General features: G+C 44.1%; 1 protein-coding gene across 1 annotated transcript; it reads right to left on the bottom strand.

Moving 5' to 3' along the window:
• Positions 1 to 412: 412 nt before the first annotated feature.
• LOC121565113 (alpha-2-macroglobulin-like) lies at positions 413 to 14,806 on the bottom strand. Its single transcript, XM_045220135.1, is given in 38 exon segments — positions 413 to 459; positions 609 to 662; positions 772 to 877; positions 1,053 to 1,121; positions 1,230 to 1,320; positions 1,838 to 1,962; positions 2,157 to 2,372; positions 2,622 to 2,812; positions 3,081 to 3,243; positions 3,524 to 3,598; positions 3,724 to 3,880; positions 4,050 to 4,125; positions 4,681 to 4,857; positions 4,976 to 5,059; positions 5,134 to 5,185; positions 5,277 to 5,398; positions 5,505 to 5,631; positions 5,706 to 5,911; positions 5,914 to 5,930; positions 6,189 to 6,336; positions 6,501 to 6,588; positions 6,743 to 6,895; positions 7,289 to 7,438; positions 7,554 to 7,699; positions 7,777 to 7,843; positions 8,232 to 8,465; positions 8,826 to 8,999; positions 9,132 to 9,241; positions 9,738 to 9,858; positions 9,994 to 10,144; positions 10,842 to 10,926; positions 11,045 to 11,210; positions 11,447 to 11,467; positions 11,798 to 11,850; positions 12,659 to 12,815; positions 13,213 to 13,393; positions 13,590 to 13,677; positions 14,708 to 14,806. Coding segments are annotated over 36 exon segments (4,386 nt in total). The 5' UTR covers positions 13,676 to 13,677; positions 14,708 to 14,806; the 3' UTR covers positions 413 to 459; positions 609 to 621.
• Positions 14,807 to 24,371: the final 9,565 nt, after the last annotated feature.

The raw sequence follows: 24,371 nt of genomic DNA, 5'->3' as shown, positions 1-24,371 counted from the left end.
ATTTGTTTATATAATTTTTAGTGGTAAAAATGTTCTGAGCCCATTCCCCTGATGAGGAATAAAAAGAACCTACAGGGTCCATGACAGACTGCAGAACAGAAACCAAAGCTGTTACAAAATTGAGCAATAACTATTTACACCTTTGTAGAGCTGGCAACCCTGATTAACAGCAGCTCTCTGGAGGTAGAGTTTGTTAACTGACCCCCAATGACATTCTGCTCTGTCCATGAGTTCCCAGTACCCCCTGTGGCAAGGCCAGGTTCCCTCCAGTAGTAGAACCACTGCCTTACAATGTTCACCCTCAGCACTCACTGCTTATCAGTGTGACAATCTTTAAAACAAACACTCCAGAAAAGGGTTATAATGAAAAAACTTTATTTCAGTAACATCATTTATTTACTTCAGCACTTGAAAAGAGGTCTGAAGGGTTGCAGGTGTGACCTCAATGTCATCTTACAGCTGCAGAAGAGCAAATAAATTAAATGTAACAGACCAGCAATGAGATTAAAGAATATAGGCTCCCAAATCATTTATACTACATGTATAGTTTATGGGTCAGCTGAAAACAATTATTCATCACCAATAATTCTAGATTTAAAATAGCTCACCAGCTTGGAACTCCTACTTGCAAGGGAAGACATATTCTGTCTCAGCCTGGTCACCTGTAACCATAGTACATGTTAGTCTCAGTAAATGAACACAAGTTGACCAAAAACGTTAGTTAAACCATGGAAAAGGAGGTTTTGGGGGCGGGTTAGTAAATCAACTTGCTTGGCTGGTAGTAGTCGTAGATCTTGACCACCGCTGGCTTTAGATTCTGTACTGGGAGCTCCTGTAGGATGTCCAGGGTGATGGTGAAAGGAAATAGTGATGTTAACTGTTGGGAGAAAAACAAACACATTGGTCATTAAATGATCTAAGCAGAAGTTACATTTCAGCTTTGCTGACATGTCACCACAAGTACATCAATATATATTATTTTTAAATGACACCCATTATATTGCAGAGTGCTATGCAGACCATTTCAAACTGATGGGTGGTTTTCACCTCACCTCTGTCAAGTACATTAACACATGGTCATCTTTGGTATCAACCCGATCCACTTGACTTGAACCCCTCAGCTGTGAAGACAAGCCATTCATATTGCATGGACAAAAACAGTCAGTGTTAGAAAGGGTCACAGATGAGGCAAGACCTCCATGCGGATAAAGGTCACACAAAACTCACCCCCTCCCCAAAGAGTCTGGATCTGGGGAAAACCCAGAGAGCATTTTCAAATCCACTATAATCATATTGGTGGTCAGCTCCTTTCCATGATATCTATGAAAGCAAAGAGATGATTGATAAAGTTGGATTTTGACAAGCGCTTGTAATAATCAAATGAATGGATCCATGGGTTATTTTAGCCCATAACCTCTACAGGATCGGTGTCCCTATATCTGGGGACGGTTGTTGCTAGTGTGACTAGAATGACCTTGTAAGTAACTTTCAGGACAGACATGTCTTATCTGGGCAGAAAGCTTTACATTCTTGTTAATCTAACTGCACTGTCCAATTTATAGTAGCTATTACAGTGACAAAATACCATGCTATTGTTTGAGGAGAGTGCACAACAACAACTTCACGCAACTTGGATTATTTTAGCCATAAAGACCAGGCTGCCAGATACATCATCTTATTGTTACTTATCCAAGCTTAGGTATCAACTGGACGGTCAATAACATCATTCATTTGGGTGAAATCCATTCTGTAAGACACGCTCCAAAATAACACTGAAGTGTCAATGAACACATTTAAAAGAATGCTGTGAATACAAAAACGGGTCCTTCATTCTTACTAAGACTGGAGTTTCAGCGTGACTCTGGGTCGCAAAGACTTGCTGTTGCAGTCTACCTCTGGAGTCACCTGGATACTGAGCGTTGTGCTTTTGGTAGGAGTAGGGATGTTGTAGTGGACCGCCACCTGGGAAAGAGAAGAGGAAGTCAGGGAAACCATCCTGTCCAAAAACAAACCTTTTATAAGCTAGAATAAACACATATTTAATGAACTAGAAATCAAGCCAGAAGAAGCTTCTTATATGTTTGACCTTCCCAATAATGTATATTAAAGCACATCTTACACCACAGGACTGGGAGGAGAGATGTGTATTCACTGACCTGCACTGAGGCACAAGCGCTGCCCTTCACTTCAATGCTGTACTTCCCTTCTGTGTCCTGCAGCGCCCTCTCCTGGTACAGAAGCTTGTTGTTTTGGTTCACATAGAAGAGGTACTGATGCCCACTGGGAGACTGTACTGTCACTGTGCTGGCTCCTCCTCTACTGAACACCCTGGTGGAGTAGAGAGCCAGGGCCTGGAGGGCCACCACCGTGTCCTAAACAGACCACAGGAAAATCACTTCAAAATTAAAGAGCCCATTTTACAGAAAGGGTTGATTTTTACATTGAACAGTTCCTAAAGTGACCATTTCCCAATTCCATGGCTCTGTATCAGTGGAAGTTAGCCTCACCAGGCTGGACATGAAGAGCACATGCCTGTGGTCTGATAGAAGTCAAAGTAATAATGTCTCTACTAGTGCACAGCACAGGGTGCCATTTCAGACCAATGTGTTTGGGAAGTATACCTGTGTGGAGGAGAAGCCTCCGTAGGCGTTCTGCTGCCTCACCAGCCACCTGACGATGCGGGAAGCGTAGCCCAGGTCAGAGGTAGACAGAGGAGAGGCACTGAGGGACGCCAGTAGAACGTAGGCGCTGGTCTCCACCTCAAGGGATGGTGAGGTCTCTGAGGAGGACTGGGACCAGTGCAGGAGACCCCCTGAGGGTCGAGGAGAGCGCACAAGTCAGAATAAGGACTGCTTATTCATCATAATACAAAGTTCTGACCTCCAATTCATTTTATGCCCAAAACAACTGACAGTCAGTTCAAAGTGTATTTGTTCTTAAAAACACTTTTACTGGCCGTTTGATTGGGCCTATCTGGAGTGCCAGACGGGCCGAGGGTTTGCACTTTTAGGAGTAATCCATTGTCCAGGCAAGCTCAATCAAAGCAGCACTAACAGATCTTGGATCAGGATTTAGCTCACCCTCTTGTAATGAGATGGTGTTGAGGTGCTGCAGAAGCTGGGCCCGTGTCTCCATGTCCCCTGCCAGGGTGAAGGTGTAGGCCAGCAGAGCAGTAGTGTAGGTGTTGGACAAATCACTGGTCAAGTTCTTCAGGCAAGACAAGCTGCGGTCCACAACAGGATCCTGGAGCACAGAATAACAGCAGCACATTGAGACACTTCATAGTAGCATATTGAGTCTAATATCAATAGTAGCAGAACTATACCATTCAGATGTGTTCATGGTAAAGCCCATTCTTTGTTATTTCATAGGCTACTTTCAAAGAAATAACAATTCCCCTGTAACTCACTACATTGTATAATCTGTAAGATGTATACAGACTTCATACAGGAAGCTAAATTAGTAGCCTGTAACAATGTTGCTGGAGTGAGAATCAATGTTTATATGGAGTGAGGTTACTTACCGACACTGACATGTCGAGCTCCAGCATTGAAGCAGTGACGTAAGCAGTCAGTGTGACTTCATCCGTCACGCCACCCTATAAAACAATGTCAAAATACTAACTGTATCTAGCCTGATACAATTGTTGAAATCAAACTTTATGACTGGTCTGCCGAAACAGACTACGTCTACCATCGTTCAGTTTATTAGCAATATGAATACCTTCATTCTGTTGTTAAAGAGTTTCCCCAAAATTCTGAAACAGCCATGTTTGCCTTGTTGACTTTCCAGCCAAGTCTTGGATTGCTCCATTTTTGCCGGGTCAATATAGATGAAAGACCGTGCTTTGCCAAAGGATCTCAAGACAAAAGCAGTCAGCCTGAAGAAAGAACTTGATTTAAAAGCAGTCATAATATCCACATAAGATGGTCATAAACACGACTTAGAGCTTCACATTACATAGCCATGGTCTCCCTGCCAGAGACGATGCCATTTGATTGGCCACTACTTCATTGAAACAGACAGTTGTTTACAAGCCAAGTACTCACCAAGTGTTCCCCAAGCCTTGTCCAAACGTGCTGTATGCACCGTCAGCATTCTTGTAGTTCAGCTGCCTTTGGTAACCTGTCGGTGGGTTTTTAGAGTGAACAGTGACCAATTGGTTTTTATAGTCACTGGGTTTGTGCCCCAAATGGCTCTCTTATATCAGGGCTCTTCAACCCCTGTTCCTGGAGAGATACCCTCCTGTAGGTTCACTCCAACCCAAGTTGTAATTAACCCCATTCAGCTCATCCCAGCTAATTATTTAAAAAAAGGTCAGTTAGAGTAGGGTTGAGTGAAGCCTTACAGGACAGTATCTCTCCAGGAACAGGGTTGAGTCCTGCCCTATATAGTGAACTACTTGAGACAGGAAAATAGTGCACTATGTAAGCAATACGCTGCCATTTGGGACAGAGTGTCAATATTCTACGATCAAATGATTTCAGTGAGAAACCATGTGGAAGTCCCTCCATGTGTTGGGTCAGTGATGTCATCTGTACTGTAGCTCCATCATTTACATGACAACAGGGTCCTAGTCATTAGGGCACACTGGAGAAACCTCTTACTGGACAAATCCAGCCCTGTTTCAGTAAGTTTGTCTATAATAAATATTAGCCAGATTCAAAGGGACACTCCTACCACTAGTGAGGAACTTGGTGGCCTTGTCTAGGATGGCTGGGGTGAGCTGCCCTGTGTTCCTCAGGTACTCCAGGATGTAGATATTGGGGGAGAGGAGGGCCATATTCTGCTCTCCACACCCATACGGCATCTGCAACAGTCCATCCAGGTTGTTGAGGGCCCGACCCAGGATGTCCCCTACAGAGAAACAAGGGGCTTCTGTAAGACGGTCCTCTTCAGCAAACCGCAGCATTATCACTGGAGAAGGGTTGCCTTGCCACCACTACACCTCTAAACAAACCATAGTTTATTTTACCCAGAACGGTGAGGGAAATTCTATCAGATCCATCCACCACATTCTGGGGGAGTTGCAGTTCCACCTCCTCTGTCAGAGCTTCTCCTGTGGACACAAAGATGATAAGATGAATGGCGAAGAGCACGTCGAACAACCGTGAACATTCATTCATTACTGACCAGTTGGACACAGCAACCAGTTGTAGGTGTCGGTCTTCTCTGTTCCCTCAGCCTGGAGGACAGGAGAGGGATTCTTTTCAGAGGCAGTTACACTAGACAATCTGTGCAACCTAACGGTTAGTTCCCAGCAGCAAACTACATACCGTCACCAGCAGGCTCCGTGTGACTGTGTCAACGCGTCCTCTCTCCGGTACGTTCACAATCTCATGGTCACACGCAGTGTGGGAATGGACAGCCGCTGCACTAACGGACACGTTCAAAACCCCTACACACATTGGCAGACACCACAGGTTACACAACATCCAACAGTGACAGTACACAACTCAGGTTGACATCCATTCTGCTGTTTGAACGGTTGACGGGAGACTTACCCAGGACAGAGGGTGCCATTGTCCAACTGAAGGTCTTTCGTCCATTGGCACACAAGCATGAGGAGTAGTGGACGTCATTCAAGGGTGTGAGAGTGTAGTCTGAGGAGAGAGCCGGAGTCACAGAAACCTGCCAAAGAGGAACACTTTGTAAGATAACATGGTCTGACAAAAACAAAATACGATCCTGGTGCAGTGCCGTACCATGATGCACTTGGAGAGGTAGTTGAACACAGTGGCCTTCAGCTCAAAGTGCTCTCCCCGGATGACTGAGTAGGGCAGGGGGAGCTCCAGGAAAAACGGCTGAAAGACCGTCAGCTCCACCAGAGGAGCCAGACCAAAGCCACTGGGGGCCAGGCAGAAGACCTCCGTCTCCCAGGTGGTGATGGTGTCTGGGACTGTCAGGGGACGTCTGCTGATCCAGACTCCCTGGAATACAGAGGTTAGAGTTTAAACAGAAAGCCACCAAGTGTCCAACAGAGAGTGGAGTAGGACTGTACCAATTATATGAACACCGTTTCGAATGCATTTAAGCTTTATCTAACCAGGGAGACCCATTGAGGTAAAAGGAGCTCTTTCCTAAGAGAAACCTGGCCTACTCTGTACTACAGTTTAAAGAGGTTCAGGTTCCTAATCTAGCTAAGAGGGTTTTCACCCAAGGCTAGCCTCACTGTGCAGAGCACTTACCCAACTTCCACAAGATCCCAAATCCATGTCTCAGGGAAGAATGTACGGACCGTCTGTATGGGTGGCGGAGGTGTCGCGGCAACTCCACCAGCTATAGCCATTTCAAGTCTAGGACCCGCTGATCCAGGCCTGGCCATAAAGCTGTAAGCTACTAACAAATCATGCTCAAGTTAAAATGGACTGAATGCTTTGCTCAACAGTGAGCGCATGCAGCATTCTGACCACTTTAACCAGGCTGTGTTAGTAATCCATTTCCCAAGATTCATTGAAGACTTCTAGCAATGAGAATAAGGGTTGGTTAGGACATCTCACCATAGGAGCGATGGTACTGGTTCCCCTGGTAACTGAGGCAGGAAGGTATTCTTATATCCAGATTAGTCGCCAGCTTCAGTCCCAGTGCCTAGAAAATGCCATCAAATTATTTAAAAAGTTTTATTTGTCACTGTACATGTGTGTTCTAGCCTCAGGCTATTTTAGCAATGTAACCTGTAAGTTGAACACATCGTAACGTATGGTGACTGATTCTTCCCAGAGCAATAAAGAGGCTTTTTTACCTGAAAAACTGCATAAGGATCATTTGTCTCCCCAGACTTTCCATCTGGGTACGGCATTATGGATCTCCTTGGTCTTACACGTAAACATGCTACTGAATCTTCAAGCTCGTAGGGAATATAGGTTGTCTCCTTGACTAGTAACAAATCAAATATCTGGAATGGGACAATATGGGACAGAGTGAAATGACGTTCTTGGGGACCAAACAGAACAGACTGAAACAGGGAGGGACTACTTGGACTAAGAACCTCCATTTTGTTCCCCATTGCCAAACGTCTAGAAAAGTGTCCTGATGAACACAACCCAGAATATTACCTCATTATGTAACAATAGTGAGGTGATTTCCAGTCAATAGAAAGAGGGCCTCAAGCCAGAGAATAAGTCCCATTACCTTTGATAAAAGCACACCAAATGACCAACAGTGAACAGACCCATTCCATGTCTGCTGTGGTCAATGGTTCTTCCCCTGAGGCTGGTTGTATTCCCAGCACCACCAAAACAGTCGGTATGGTGGTAGGACTGTTGTTCACGTCAGTGAGCTCTGTTACCTTATCAGCATCCAGCCTCTTCCCTGGCTCCATGATGCCAACACTCTGGTCCACAGCGCTGAGGCCACAGAGGGAACCGGGCTGGGCAGAGAGATGCAGGGTGTTCTCCTCCCCTGGGACCGCATTGGAGGGGGAGAACTCCACCAACACCTGGCATACACATTATACACTTTTACTGCAGGTATGATACAGTATCTATGTGCATGGAAATAATTGACACTTCATACCCAACATAAAATGAGAACAATGTTTGTGATGTGCACACCTTGTTCCTGAAGCATTTCTCAGTGGGGAAGTTCATGCTGTGGGCGATGACAGTCTCACTGGGTAGCATACTGTACACCAGGAGCTGAACCACCGGCGCCATCTCTGGAACCACTGCCAACTTCAAGGTGACTTCACCCTCAGCTACTGCAACGCAAGAGCAGGTCACACTGCCATCAAGCGCCTTCCAGAACGTTCAGAATCACTTAATGAAACTCACTCACCAGGACTGTCCTGCTGCACAGTAACGTTCTTGTGTCCATGCTGAACTATCACCCCTCTGGATAAGGCCTGGAGAGAAAGGGGGAAACAGTTGTCATCAACTCAGAAAGGAGATGATGCAACCTGGACTCAAGGGGTAGACGTGGTAAACAAATCCAGGACACAGCAATTAGTATGATGTTATGTGGATGTCCATCCATTTCGTATAGGTTACGAGATGTATGATATGTTACGAAGTCCAATTTGCTGTGGCTTATGTTATCTAGGTGGCTAATACTAAGGTTTAGGCTGGATGATTAGGAGTTTGTGTTGTATAGGAACATCCTTTTGAAAAGTGCGAGGCTTGGGCAATGTCTGAAATGATCCTGGTCAAAAGTAGTGCAACTAGGAAATATGGTTCCATTTGGGAGCCACCCTGGGTTTGGAAGTTGTCAACTAGTTCCTGGGTTCTACTCACCAGGTAGAGGACATCCACAGAGCCCTTTGGGACGGTCTCCCCTACGATGGCATAGTGGATGGTGATTGACACTTCCTCCCCACATGCCAGTGGTTTCTCCATCTTCTGAATAGCCAGGGAGCTGGAGGGTTTACTGTCAGGGGCAGCGGGCTGGATCAGTGAGAGTACGTGACGCCCTCTGTTGAAATAGGGGACCCTGTATCCTTGGTACTCCACTTGTGGGGTGTCACTTACCTGTAAAGGAACAAGAGGAGGAGTCTAAAGGACCAATCCTAAATCAACCCCTAGACCCGATGTTCTACATACAGTGGTGATATGAGGGGAGGACAGATGTAAGCAATATGGTAACAGATCCACCTTACCCTCTGATAGGCTTGGTGGAAGTTCCACCATGCTAATATTACCCATTCAATCTTCTCAGATCCCCACAAGACCATGATAGACCTTAGGGTAGTGTTTCCCCCCCAACTCTGTCCTGGGGACCCCAAGCAGTGCACATTTTGTTTTTTTTAGGGAAACGCTGGCGTAGGATCAAGGGCTGAGTTGGTCTTGAGCATAAAGAGGCTGTCAAAACCTAGAAGGAATCATACTTACTATGAGGTTAATATTCTCTTTGGGCATACTGGTTGTGTTTAGGGAGAACCTGGCAATACCACGACTGTCCGTGGTTAGGTTCTGTAGTTGTAGATATGAGGACCAGCCCTTCTCCTCCAACAGGTAGACTAACATGTCAGAGATGGGTGTGTTGTTGAAGTGAACAGCATATATCTGAGGAAAAGGGGGGAGTGGTATGAATGAAGTGACGGTACATGTCATTAACTAACACATACTGGTAGTTCAGCAAGCTGGGCAAAGAACAAATGCCCTCCACAATGCAACAGAAACACTATTTGGACTTACCTTGCCCTCAATAATTGATCCATGCGCATAGATTTGGGGCGTGTCGACAAATGAGAGTTCTCCAATCACATAGGAGAGCGCTATGCGTTTTTCCTCTGACCGTGTAATACCTGTCAAAGGAAAATAAATAATAGGATGGTATATTTCACAATTACCAGAGCCAACACAATGCACAATGGCAGTTCAACACGCAGAAACTGAATTGCAGTACAGCTTACACAGGATATTATAAACAGACGACAATAAAACAGCATTCTATAAAACAACGCTGTAGCACCAAAAGTCAAACAGCTCATTCTTGCCAATCTTCATGATCTAACGCAGAGTTCCTCCAACTCAGTCCCGGGTCCCCCGTGGGTGCATGTTTAGGTTTTTTGCAATAGCACTACAGCTGATTCAAATAATCAAAGCGTCATGATGAGTTGGTTATTTGAGTCAGCTGTGTAGTGCTAGGGCAAAAACCAAAACGTGCACCCAGGGTGGGCCCCAGGACAGAGTTTGGGGAAACCCTGATCTAATGAAACATGCACCAGTTATTTCATGTCATTTAGTCAATAAAACACATCATTTGACAGCAATGTTACCAATGATTGTGATAATACTAACCTGTCCCCCCCTCCTGTACTTCTGCATGGAAACTAAACACGTCTCCCAGCAATTTCTCTCCTAAATTCTTTGTGAAAATTGCCATGTTGAAGACATAGGAAGCACAGCCAGTTTGGTCCATCTGGGAAAAGCAAGCAGAACCAAACAACAGATTTAAATTAATTCAATCAAACATTAAGATCCAAGTTAAATAAATTAAAATGTAATGTTGGTATAAACAGTCCTACTAATGATGGTTTTATGACAGCATACAGACCTCTATTGACTCTTTGTGGCAGGGAGGTGTGTAATCAGGAACTCCTTGTGGATGTTTCTCATCAATTGTTATCGGTATCACTACATTGTTCCCCAAGAGTCGGCACAACTTTAACCCTGCTTTACCAGGTACAGGCTGTACATACGTGTACCTGATTTCAATTCATAAGACAAAAGAATCAAACAATTTCCTACGTCGACAATCACCATATTAAAAACCTAATACGAGACAAAGGTTTGTGCATACCTGTAGGCTTAAGTCAAGTGTTCAACATGGCCAATGAATCTGGACCCACATTCATAAAGCCACTCAGAAAGGGATCAGTTTGAACTTTTGGATCATAATGAACAAGGTCACATGTCATGGGGGGGACCGGATCCTAGAGCAGCAATCCCAATCTGGGATGCTTTATGAATACAGAACCAGCTGTTCATGTAAATGCCACTGTAGCAAACGTTTGAAGTGTCAGGGATTAATAGCAGCAGTTCAGGACATTGAGCAGTAGCATTGTAGGTCTTCAATTAGCATGTGTCATTAGTGAAGACCTGGGTTCAAGTAGCTTACATGCATATTGAATTATTTGTATTTTAAGTCATTATTTGAATTTGAGTATTTTCAAATACATGCCAATACTTTCCAAGTGTATATCCAAATACCTTCAATTACTTGTATTTTCAAAGAAAGAATAACCAAATACTTAAATCTTTCACATTTCAAAGTATTAAAATTACTTATTAGAACCCAGGTCTGCATTAGCGTAATGCGATTATTAGATAATTACATTTAGTGGAGTTACACATCACCTTGTAACTACAGTGCATTGAAATCTCCCGTTAGCGTTTACTCACTTGGCACACACTTCCACTTCATACTCTTCTTGAACAATGCTGATCTCGTTGGTGAGGTTCATTTTGATCTCAAACTTTGGCAGAACTACAGATAAGAGAACAGCAGTCAACTCTAGAATGTTCCAGGATTGTGATGCATTGATTCAACTGCCAGAGACATAACATTACCTAGCATGACAGGTAAAAGAAAAAGCTCAACCTACCATACTTTTCTACCTTGAAGTTCTGGTATATTTTGTCTTGACCAATCCACACTACAATGGCATAGGATCCTACAGGTGCTTCAGAGTTCAGGGGGTGAGAAAGCTGCAAAATGTTGCCACTGGATGTAGTGTTGAGCCACTGTCCAATCCTGTTCTGATTAACATCCTGTTGGTTCATAGAACAAGATAACAGTATACAGGAGTCAGCTCTTTTCATGACATTTCCATCTGCAACATTGGCCTACTGAAGGGGGCCCAGAACACACACAAAGCTGATTGGAAGTATTTAGCTAACTTCCACAGTAGGTGGAAATTAATGACGACCTAGCTAGCGGGTGGAGTCCTAATGTTGCAGTATTTACAGTGACAGTCTTCATAAAGTTAGACTTGGAAGGGTCTTACCTCAAGTTCCACAATGTTGTACTGTGAAGGGCAAAGACAAGAGATGGGTTCATGGTTCATGAATAACTCCAAAACATCAGAGGAGCATAACGGTCTACAACTATAGGAACTAGACAGGTGATTGGCTTAGTGGGACTAATGTCAATTTAGTACATGAATTCAGTCTCAGGAAAAGATGATCCCATACGAATGGAAACCCCATGTCCTGACTGGTTGATTGCTGTACCTTGTGTTACATAATACTTGATTGCTATGCCCATCAGTTGTGATACTTCTGTATCCGTATTTTGGTTTGAAATAGTAGACACCGATCTGAAGGAATGTTTTCAATATTACATTTTCAACACTCACCAGCTGATTGACAGGGCTAAAATTGGTATCCAAGGTGACGACTCTAAAATGCACTGTAAAAAGCCGATGACAAGAAAATGAGAATTTTAGAAGCATCATGTCGGACAACTGAAAATTCCAAGGTTTCCAGAAATCCTGGTTGGAGGACTCCCATCCTGATTCCAGGAATCTTTCACCCGGCATTTCTGGAAAACCAGGGAAACTGGTGAAGTAAGGAGAACTTGTCACAGCTACTCTGGATAATATTTTACACTGTTGGTACTAAGGCCCCAATTCAATCAATTGCAGATGAAGGAAAACTGCACTGCGAGTTCTGAATATATTTACACTATCCAATTATGTCCATGAGAGGAACATCTCGTAACATGTGGCATGTCGGTTCAAACTCCGTTCCAGTGTACATATCCTGAGTGACCCCACAGTGGGTTTTTTCCTGTATCTGCACCCCATTCCTGAATGAAGCTTTTCAGGCGTCCGTTTCCCTCTCCAATGTTCATAAGCCACGCATGACTTGTTAGAACAGAGTGGACAGGACCAGGCACCAAATCAGACTGGGGGAAGAATTAACAATGAGGTGTTCTTTTCTACACAGAAGATCATACAACTATTGCCTGTTTATCTTCTGAAGTTCTCAATACCTTCCAATCACTTCAAACCAGACTTCCTTCAGATTGTAATATACTGTCATAGCCCCAAATAAAGAAAGGGAACATGGTGGGGTCATGGAAAGTTGATATCAAAATGGGGTCTGGGGCCCAAAAGGTTTTGGAACTCCTGGAGTAAACCATTCTAGAAAGTGACATCACCTAATTGTCCTGTTTCTTAGCAACCAGACTAAAGGTGTACTGGCTCTAACATCACCTGTTTGTCCTGGGTTATAGATTGGTTTGTCCGTTTGGATGAATGTCATGGGGCTGTAGGGTTTGATCATGACCTTCCTCTCCTCTGTTGATAGAAACGTGTCACCTCGAACCTCCACCTTGAAGTTTTGCACTTTGTCACTCTTCACATGAGGGGCCTGTCAGGGAGGAAGAGCGCAACACTGGTGAACTAATGGACCAACAACATAGGACATTAAGATGTGGTGCCGTGTGGCCCAGTTGGTAAGAGCGTGCCACTAGCAACTTCAAGGTAGAGCGTTTAACTCCTGCAGGGATCACATTATGCACTCCCCTTATTGTAAGTTGCTTTGGAGAAGTGTCATATATCAATTGTCTAGATAGTATATAGTAGCATTCAATCAAAACCTGGTACAAATTTGAGCCTGAATCCCAGAAAGGTTCTGGTAGGCCACCACATTGATATTTCCCATAAAATAAGCTGGCATTGCACCAAGAAACTAAGAGATTCAAAGCTGAGAAGTCCAGTCCACTCTTATTGGAATGGTTGTGGATGTCCACCAGTGCTGGGCTGACCTGAAACTGGAAGCAGCGATGAAACTCTTGGTCAGAACTCTTGTGGAGAAGTATTTTGTTCTGCCCGTCGGCCATCAGAGATATGGTCATGACCAGGGTCTCGTTGGGCTGCAGAAGGCTGGCACAAAGCTTGGCCTCTGAGCCTGCCTGGATCACTGCAGGAATGGCTACCATATAAACCCTACAGAGAACACAGGAAAATCACTACCTAATGAGATGATACCTCTAAACACAAACCTAGGTGAAAAATACTGTGGAGATAAAGATCTGCAGAAAAATTGCTCTAAATCTGCTCCAACAGAGAGAGTGTTAAACCAAGACGAGAGACTTAAGTGTGATGACTAATTTCTAACTTCTGTGACTGCAGATTTACTTACGGTCCTGCAGTTTCTTGACAGACACAAATCCAGTGAATGCAGGCAAAGAGTATCCATCTCCAAACCTGAAGCCCAGGAAGAACCATGACTAAAGGAGAAAAATAAACCAAGTCAGTTATGACTCTGTATTCCTACTGGGAAGACCTCCCTACTGCACTGCCTAGAGGTTGTCTAGCTGGGATACAGATTGTCAATTGACTAACTAAGGTAAAGAGATTTAGGTTAAGGTTAGGAAATTGGTTAGCTAATAAAATTAAAATCTACCGGGGGAGGTGGTACTTAACAACATCTGAAATTATTTCCTGGGGATGCAAACCATCCATTCCTTATCAGAACTGTCCATCCACTGATATACAGGCAGAAGCATCCCCAAACGGGCACCAACCTGGTCTCAGAGCATTTCGTATTATTCTGTATGTAAACCCAAGACACTCCATTAAGAAAATGTTACATTTCGTATGGTATGTATTACATTTGTGGATGTCAGTCATCCATTTCGTACGATATGTTACAAACTTGCCTAATGAACATCTTACAAATTTGTTGTGGCCAACGTTAGCTAGATAATGTTAGCTAAGCATTAGGGGTTAAGGTTAGACAAGAAGCTAAGCATGTCCAAAGTAGCTAAACAGTAGTAGTAGTTGAAGTTGCTTATTAACCAAAATGGTAACGTCATCAGCGTTATACACCCACCCAAAACATTAACTATTTTGGTTTTGGCTTAAGTAACGGTCGGTCTTATTTAACAGTACCAAACATAACATACTACATTTCAATGTCCCGGACTTACATTTACTATGTTACATCTAGTCCATGAGACCAGGCTGTAGACACAGGTCGGTAAAAAGCCTCAATTGCATTTAGGTTATTGTTTTACTTATATATCGGTCTAGAAACTGGGCGCCAAACACAGATTGCAGATGTTTGTCTAGCGTGCACATACATAAGCAATTATGTTGCTAAACCCTTTTGGATTGCATTTGGTATAGCCTGTAAAAGACCAGATGCAAGTAGAAATGTTAGGCACTAACTTTTTAAAAGTTAATCGCCGACCTGTTATTATAGGTATAAGATTGCGCAACAAATTGCCATAACACTCGTGGCCTAGGCATACTCACCACCGCGGATTGTTTGTGGACTCAGTAGAAAGGAAGTACAGACTGTCGGTCACGTCCCTATAAATATCCTTAGTTCCGGACTTTTTTCTAATTACTAAACGCTCGCACCTGCTGGATATTCAGGGGGTTCGATTAGACTGAACGCCCATTTCAAATGCCGGATCATATTGTCAACATGGCAGCATGGTGCATATTTCATGAACATAGGCCTACAACATGTTTTCCCATAAAATGTTTGAATTTTCAAACACTTGGAAGGCAGCTGAAGCACATATGGGGATTTTATCACGACCAAACACTTGGGCCTATGCATATGAAAACTCAGAATCCTAAATCATTACTCTGCATGCTTGACCAAGATCACTTTGTTTTGAGTCAATTTCATCTGCTTTTAAAGGGGCACCTGGCTCATGCCCCAGAGGCATCCCGGCCACTTTTCAGCCACGGCAAACTCCTCCCACCGGGGTAACGTGGGCCAGATAATTTAATCCCCTCCCATCACGCCATTAAACTCTGTAGTCACCATTGGCCTCATGGTAAAATCCCTGAGCAGTTTCCTTCCTCTCCGGCAACTGAGTTGGGAAGGACGCCTGTATCTTTGTAGTGACTGGGTGTATTAACACACCATCCAAAGTGCAATGAATAACTTCACCATGTTGAAAGGGATATTCAATGTCTGCTTTTTTATTTTTACCCATCTACCTACTCATCTGCCCTTCTTTGTGAGGCATTGGAAAACCTCCCTAGTTTTTGTGGTTAAATCTGTGTTTGAAATTCACTGCTCGACTGAGGACCTTACAGATAATTGTGGGTTACAGAGATGAGGTAGTGCAACTTATGTGACTTGTTAAGCACATGTTTACTCCTGAACTCATTTAGGCTTGCCATAACAAAGAGGTTGAATACTTATTGACAAGACATTTCAGCTTTTTATAAATAAATAAAAAATGCTGTAGGCCAGTGACAAAAAAAACAACTCAATTTAATCCATTTTAAATTCAGGCTGTAACACAACATGTGGAAAAAGTCAACGGGTGTGAAAACTTTCTGAAGGCACAGACACTCTTACTGCACCATGTCTTCCTTTGAACATGAGTATGAAAAAAACCTTGACATGCCTTCTCCCCTACCCCCCTCCTCCAGACCAAGGTGAAGTTCCTTGACATGCCTTCTCCCCTACCCCCTCCTCCAGACCAAGGTGAAGTTCCTTGACATGCCTTCTCCCCTACCCCCTCCTCCAGACCAAGGTGAAGTACCTTGACATGCCTTCTCCCCTACCCCCCTCCTCCAGACCAAGGTGAAGATCCTGAAGCAGACGTCGGTGATGCTCCAGAGGGTTTCTAGGACCCTTGAAAAAGGAGAGCCTCACACTCCAGGAGCTCAGATGTAATAATTTAATAACCATCATTTGGACAGACAAGCTGTCTTCATCAGGGTATGATGACAAACACCGCGGGTCACTCGTTTATATAGTTTGGAAGGACACATAGGTGTCTGTAATCACGGCCGGGTGCCGGCTTGATGTCATTGGTTGTGCATGAATGGATAACATACGATCATAGATACAATTTGGCTACATAGGCCCACAAACAAACAAAATCACAAGAATCACAAGATTGGCTTCAGATCAAAGTCTAGGTTAAATGAAAGATCCATGCCGCCTCTCGTAGGCGTGGACACACACGTCCGCCGTATCTCCAACAGGCTGGGATGGATGAGAGGTGGGATCAAGAACCCAGAGGAGACACACAAGGCACTGGAAGACTGGTTACCAAGGTGACAACACCACTTCCTGTCCCTCTGACCTATCAGGTCACTCGTTAAACAGTCACTGACCAATCAGATCCTTTACAGCAGGAAAGGAAAACATTTGGCCTTGTTATTTCTGTCTGACATGATGATTTTGATGAAGACGGGGATGGTGATGTTGATCGATGATGATCTTCCTCTCTCACGGGGATCTATGGAGTGAGATCAACTGTTTGCTGGTGGGGTTTGGTCAACAGGTGTGTCTACCTGTCAATCCTCTCTGCTCTGTGTGTCTGAACCAGCACAGCTGCCCCTCCGCCCACCAAGCCTCCCCAGCCAAGAGGCCTAAAGCTGGGTCACCTCGCTCCCCCTCCAGGGTCAAGCTGGAGCCTGGTTCTTTGTTTGGGGTTATCAGCCCCCTCCTCAGCCACACTGGTCAAAGAGGAACCTCTGGCTACCCCCCTCTCCCCTCCTCTGCTGCCCAGAAAAAGGAAGTCCAAAACATTCTCTACATGATACGACAGAAGGGGATGGCATCCCTATAGAGATACTGTCCCAATTCTCTCTCCTTCCTCCCAAAGTGTACACTTGTCACTTCCCTTGACTGATTTGAAATGACTGATCCAAGAAATATGTTGGTAACTCCACTAGCCCAGTGGTATTCAAACTTTTTTTGAACACCATTTTTTCAGACAGAATTTCTTTGGACCCCATTTATTTTGCCAGAATTTCTCGCGACCCCACCCCAAAATAACCTTAATCGGTAAATTTTGATTTTTACATGAACTATTAACCAATTCATTATACAGTTGAAGTCAGAGGTTGTCATACACCTTAGCCAAATACATTTAAACACTGTTTTTCACAATTTCTGATATTTAATCCTAGTAAAAATTCCCTGTCTTAGGTCAGTTAGGATCACCACTTTATTTTAAGAATGTGAAATGTCAGAATAATAGTAGAGAGAATGATTTATTTCAGCTTTTATTTCTTTCATCACATTCCCAGTGGGTCAGAAGTTTACATACATTCAATTAGTATTTGGTAGCATTGCCTTTCAATTGTTTAACTTGGGTCAAACGTTTCGGGTAGCCTTCCACAAGCTTCTCACAATAAGTTGGGTGAATTTTGGCCCATTCCTCGTGACGGAACTGGTGTAACTGAGTCAGGTTTGTAGGCCTCCTTGCTCGTACACGCTTTTTCAGTTCGATCCACACATTTTCTATAAGATTGAGGTCAGGGCTTTGCGATGGCCACTCCAATACCTTGACTTCGTTGTCCTTAAGCCATATTGCCACAACTTTGGAAGTATGCTTGGGGTCATTGTCCATTTGGAAGACCCATTTGCGATCACGCTTTAACTTCCTGACTGATGTCTTGAGATGTTGCTTCAATATATCCACATCATTTTCCTTCCTCATGATGCCATCTATTTTGTGAAGTGCACCAGTCCCTCCTGCAGCAAAGCACCCCCACAGCATGATGCTGCCACCCCCGTGCTTCACGGTTGGGATGGTGTTCTTCGGCTTGCGAGCATCCCCCTTTATCCTCCAAACATAACGATGGTCATTATGGCCAAACAGTTCTATTTTTGTTTCATCAGACGAGAGGAAATTTCTCCAAAAAGTACGATCTTCAAATCAAATTGTATTTGTCAAATACACGTGTTTAGCAGATGTTATAGCGGGTGTAGTGAAATGCTTGTACTTCTAGCTCCGACAGTGCAGTAATATCTAACAAGTAATATCTAACAATTCACAACATATACCTAATACACACAAAACTAGTAAGGAATGGAATTTAAGAAAATATACATATATGGACAAGCAATTACAGAGCGGCATGGACTAAGATACAGTAGAATATTATAGAATAGAATGCAGTATATACATATGAGATGAGTAGTGCAAGATATGTAAACATGATTAAAGTGACTGTAAACATTATTAAAAAGTGACTAGTGTTCCATTTCTTAAAGTGGCCAGTGATTTCAATAGGCAGCAGCAGCCTCTAATGTGCCAGTGATGGCTATTTAACAGTCTGATGGCCTTGAGATAGAAGCTGTTTTTCATTCTCTCAGTCCCAGCTTTGATGCACCTGTACTGACCTCGCCTTCTGGATGATAGCGGGGTGAACAGGCAGTGGCTCGGGTGGTTGATGTCCTTGAGGATCTTTTTGGCCTTCCTGTGACATCGGGTATGTATCTTGGAGGGCGGGTAGTTTGCCCCCGATAATGCGTTTGGCAGACCGCACCACCCTCTGGAGAGCCCTGCGGTTGAGGGCGGTGCAGTTGCCGTACCAGGTGGTGATACAGCCCGACAGGATGCTCTCAATTGTGCATCTGTAAAAGTATGTGAGGGTTTTAGGTGCCAAGCCAAATTCCTTCAGCCTCCTGAGGTTGAAGAGGCTCTGTTGCGCCTTCTTCACCACACTGTCTGCGTGGGTGGACCATTTCAGTTTGTCGGTGATGTGTACGCCATGGAACTTGAAGCTTTCCACCTTCTCCACTGCAGTCCCGTCGATGTGGATAGGGGGGTGCACCCTCTGCTGTTTCCTGAAGTCCGCAATCATCTCCTTTGTTTTGTTGACATTGAGTGAGAGTTTATTTTCCTGGCACCACACTCCCAGAGCCCTCACCTCCTCCCTGTAGGCGGTCTCGTCATTGTTGGTAATCAAGCCTACTACTGTTGTGTCGTCTGCAAACTTGATGATTGAGTTGGAGGCGTGCTTGGCCACGCAGTCATGGGTGAACAGGGAGTACAGGAGGGAGCTGAGCACGCACCCTTGTGGGGCCCCAGTGTTGAGGATCAGCGAAGTGGAGATGTTGTTTCCTACCTTCACCACCTGGGGGCGGGACCCAGTTGCACAGGGCGGGGTTCAGACCCAGGGCCTCGAGCTTGATGATGAGCTTGGAGGGTACTATGGTGTTGAATGCTGAGCTATAGTCAATGAACAGCATTCTCACATAGGTATTCCTCTTGTCCAGATGGTATAGGGCAGTGTGCAGTGTGATGGCGATTGCATCGTCTGTGGATCTATTGGGGCGGTAAGCAAATTGAAGTGGGTCTAGGGTGACAGGTAAGGTAGAGGTGATATGATCCTTGACTAGTCTCTCAAAGCACTTCATGATGACAGAGGTGAGTGCTACAGGGCGATAGTCATTTAGTTCAGTTACCTTTGCTTTCTTGGGTACAGGAACAATGGTGGCCATCTTGAAGCATGTGGGAACAGCAGACTGGTCTGCGCTTGCTCTGAGGACGCGGCTAGGGATGCCGTCTGGGCCGGCAGACTTGCGGGTGTTAACATGCTGAAACGTCTTAATCACGTCGGCCACGGAGAAGGAGAGGCCACAGGTGTTTAGCTTGTCTGGAAGTGACGTGGCTGGTTTTACTTTTGTAGTCTGTGATTGTCTGTAGACCCTGCCACATACGTCTCATGTCTGAGCCGTTGAATTGCGACTCCACTTTGTCTCTATACTGATGTTTTGCCAGTTTCATTGCCTTGCGGAGTGAGTAGCTACACTGTTTGTATTCTGTCATATTCCCAGTCACCTTGCCATGGTTGAATGCGGTGGTTCGCGTTTTAATAGTCACAGTGGGCACAACATGACCTATACACTTCCTGATAAACTCAGTCACCGTTTCAGTGTATTCGTCTAAATTATTTTCGGAAGCTACCCGGAACATATCCCAGTCCGCGTGATCAAAACAATCTTGAAGCGTGGATTCCGATTGGACAGACCAGCGTTGAATAGCCCAAAAAGTACGATCTTTGTCCCCATGTGCAGTTGCAAACCGTAGTCTGGCTTTTTTATGGCGGTTTTGGAGCAGTGGCTTCTTCCTTGCTGAGCGGCCTTTCAGGTTATGTCGATATAGGACTCGTTTTACTGTGGACATACAGTGGGGAAAAAAAGTATTTAGTCAGCCACCAATTGTGCAAGTTCTCCCACTTAAAAAGATGAGCGAGGCCTGTAATTTTCATCATAAGTACACGTCAACTATGACAGACAAATTGAGGAAAAAAAATCCAGAAAATCACATTGTAGGATTTTTAATGAATTTATTTGCAAATGATGGTGGAAAATAAGTATTTAGTCACCTACAAACAAGCAAGATTTCTGGCTCTCACAGACCTGTAACTTCTTTAAGAGGCTCCTCTGTCCTCCACTCGTTACCTGTATTAATGGCACCTGTTTGAACTTGTTATCAGTATAAAAGACACTTGTCCACAACCTCAAACAGTCACACTCCAAACTCCACTATGGCCAAGACCAAAGAGCTGTCAAAGGACACCAGAAACAAAATTGTAGACCTGCACCAGGCTGGGAAGACTGAATCTGCAATAGGTAAGCAGCTTGGTTTGAAGAAATCAACTGTGGGAGCAATTATTAGGAAATGGAAGACATACAAGACCACTGATAATCTCCCTCGATCTGGGGCTCCACGCAAGATCTCACCCGTGGGGTCAAAATGATCACAAGAACGGTGAGCAAAATCCCAGAACCACACAGGGGGACCTAGTGAATGACCTGCAGAGAGCTGGGACCAAAGTAACAAAGCCTACCATCAGTAACACACTCACGTCGCCAGGGACTCAAATCCTGCAGTGCCAGACGTGTCCCCCTGCTTAAGCCAGTAAGCATGTCCAGGCCCGTCTGAAGTTTGCTAGAGTGCATTTGGATGATCCAGAAGAGGATTGGGAGAATGTCATATGGTCAGATGAAACCAAAACAGAACTTGTTGGTAAAAACTCAACTCGTCAGGTTTGGAGGACAAAGAATGCTGAGTTGCATCCAAAGAACACCATACCTACTGTGAAGAATGGGGGTGGAAACATCATGCTTTGGGGCTGTTTTTTTCTGCAAAGGGACCAGGACACTGACCGTGAAAGGAAAGAATGAATGGGGCCATGTATCGTGATATTTTTGAGTGAAAACCTCCTTCCATCAGCAAGGGCATTGAAGATGAAACGTGGCTGGGCTTTTCAGCATGACAATGATCCCAAACACACCCGCCCGGGCAACTTAAGGAGTGGCTTTCAAGAAGCACTTCAAGGTCCTGGAGTGGCCTACCAGTCTCCAGATCTCAACCCATAGAAAATCTTTGGAGGGAGTTGAAAGTCTGTGTTGCCCAGCACAGCCCCAAAACATCACTGCTTAGAGGAGACTGCATGGAGGAATGGGCCAAAAACCAGCAACCGTGTGAAAACCTTGTGAAGACACAGAAACGTTTGACCTGTGTCATTGCCAACAAAGTGTATAAAACAAAGTATTGAGAAACTTTTGTTATTGACCAAATACTTATTTTCCACCATAATTTGCAAATAAATTCATAAAAAATCCTACAATGTGATTTTGGATTTTTTTCCCCCATTTTGTGTCATAGCTGACGTGTACCCATGATGAAAATTACAGGCCTCTCTCATCTTTTTTAAGTGGGAGAACTTGCACAATTGGTGCTGACTAAATACTTTTGTACCCGCTTTCCTCCAGCATCTTCACAAGGTCCTTTGCTGTTGTTCTGGGATTGATTTGCACTTTTTCGCACCAAGGTGCACGCTCATCTCTAGGAGACAGAACGCCGCCTCCTCCCTGAGCGGTATGACGGCTGCGTGGTCCCATGGTGTTTATACTTGCGTACTATTGTTTGTACAGATGAACGTGGTACCTTCAGGCGTTTAGAAATTGCTCCCAAGGATGAACCAGACTTGTGGTCTACCATTTTTTTTTCTGAGGTCTTGGCTGATTACTTTTGATTTTCCCATGATGTCAAGCAAAGAGGCACTGAGTTTGAAGATAGGCTTTGAAATAATCCACAGGTACACCTCCAATTGACTCAAATGATGTCAATTAGCCTATCAGAAGCTTCTAAAGCCATGATATCATTTTCTGGAATTTTTCAAGCTGTTTAAAGGCACAGTCAACTTAGTGTATGTAAACTTATGACCCACTGGAATTGTGATACAGTGAATTATAAGTGAAATAATCTGTCTGTAAACAATTGTTGGAAAAATTACTTGTGTCATGCACAAAGTTGATGTCCTAACCGACTTGCCAAAACCATAGTTTGTTAACAAGAAATGTGTGGAGTGGTTGAAAAACAAGTTTTAATGACTCCAACCTAAGTGTATGTAAACTTCCGACTTCAACTGTATTTTCATATATTCTCAAACTGTAAAGAAACCAATAAATGAACTCCATAAAATTGTATTTTTCAAACATGTTTGTATATTGTCCTATACAATAATCGGCACTTAAATGTTTTGTTCCCAAACCAAATAGCGACCTGACAACACCACCGATGTAATCCTTTCAGATCAACCAGAATGCCTAGGATGTGTAGGGGCCAGAGGTCCATTTGGGATTAACAATGGGAGTGTACGACACCACATGTGATTGAGTATCCCCAGGAGACTACAGGGGGGTTTGTTGGCCACTGCATTACTGGATCCAACTGACTGTCGCAGTCCTAATCGGAGTTTGAATGCACTTTATCATTCTACCCATAAGTGACCACTGAATTGGGGGTGATATGTATCCATTGATCTTTAATATACTCCAAAATATAAAACGCAACAACGATTTTACTTTTTAGGAACATATTTATGGTATTCACGACTGGGTAGGGACGCAGCCATGGGTGGGCCTGGGAGGGCATAGGCCCACCCACTTGGGAGCCAGGCCCAGCCAATTAGAATGAGTTTTTCCCCACAAAAAGCCTTTATTACAGACAGAAATACTCCAGTCTCATCAGCTGTCCGGGTGGCTGGTCTCAGACGATCCCGCAGGTGAAGAAGCCGGATGTGGAGTTCCTGGGCTGGCGTGGATACACGTGGTCTGCGGTTGAGGCCGGTTGGCAAATTCTCTAAAATGACGTTAGACGCAGCTTATGGTAGAGAAATGAACATTCAATTCTGGTGGGCATTCCTGCAGTCAGCATGACAATTGCGCGCTCCTGAAAACTTGAGACATTGTGTTGCGTGACAAAACTGCACATTATTAGAGTGGCCTTATTGCCCTAGCACATTGTACCTGTAATGATCATTCTCTTTAATCAGCTTTGATATGCCCCACCTGTCAGGTAGATCATCTTGGCAAAGGAGAAATGCTCACTAACAGGGGTGTAAACAAATGTGCACAAAATGAGAGCAGCAAGGTGTGTTTATGGAACATTTCTGGGAGCTTTTATTTCAGCTCATGAAACCAACACTTTACATGTCGCGTTGATATTTTTGTTCACTTTAGTTTAAGAATTCCAAAGCAATGTCCAATAAAGAGGGCTTGTTACATCTTCTCTGAACTAAAGCATAACATCTGGCATTGTACTGGTTATGACTCTCATTGCTTTTTGTATGTTTGCATACATTTTTCATATAGTTTAGGGAGTCGTGTCGTCAACAGGGCTCTATAGTACCCGTTGTGTGCGTCTGTCATGTCGATGGTTCTGTTCATCTAATTGATTTGTAGAGGTGTGTACGACCACACCATTAGGCTATCGTAATGGAGATTATAGACAGGACTCACTCCCTTGTAAGATTTGTTCATATAATGTTTCCGAGCCATACCCTGATGAGAAATAAAAGAACAAGACCTTCACAACTACAGGGGGTCCATGACAGACTGCAGAACAGAAAGTGAGAAACCAAAGCTGTGTACAAAATTGAGCAATAACATTTCCACCTTTGTAGAGCTGGCAACCCTGATTAAACAGCAGCTCTCTGGAGGTAATAGTTTGTTAACTGAACCCCAATGACATTCTGCTCTGTCCATGAGTTCCCAGTACCCCCTGTGGCAAGGCCAGGTTCCCTCCAGTAGTAGAACCACTGCCTTACAATATTCACCTCAGCACTCACTGCTTATCAGTGTGACAATCTTTAAAACAAACACTCCAGAAAAGGGTTATAATGAAAAACGTTA

Source organism: Coregonus clupeaformis, unplaced genomic scaffold, assembly GCF_020615455.1.
Source record: "Coregonus clupeaformis isolate EN_2021a unplaced genomic scaffold, ASM2061545v1 scaf3204, whole genome shotgun sequence".
Classification (NCBI taxonomy): Eukaryota; Metazoa; Chordata; class Actinopteri; order Salmoniformes; family Salmonidae; genus Coregonus; species Coregonus clupeaformis.
The sequence above is the reverse complement of the archived record's forward strand: the minus strand, read 5'-3'. Positions and strand labels throughout refer to the sequence as shown.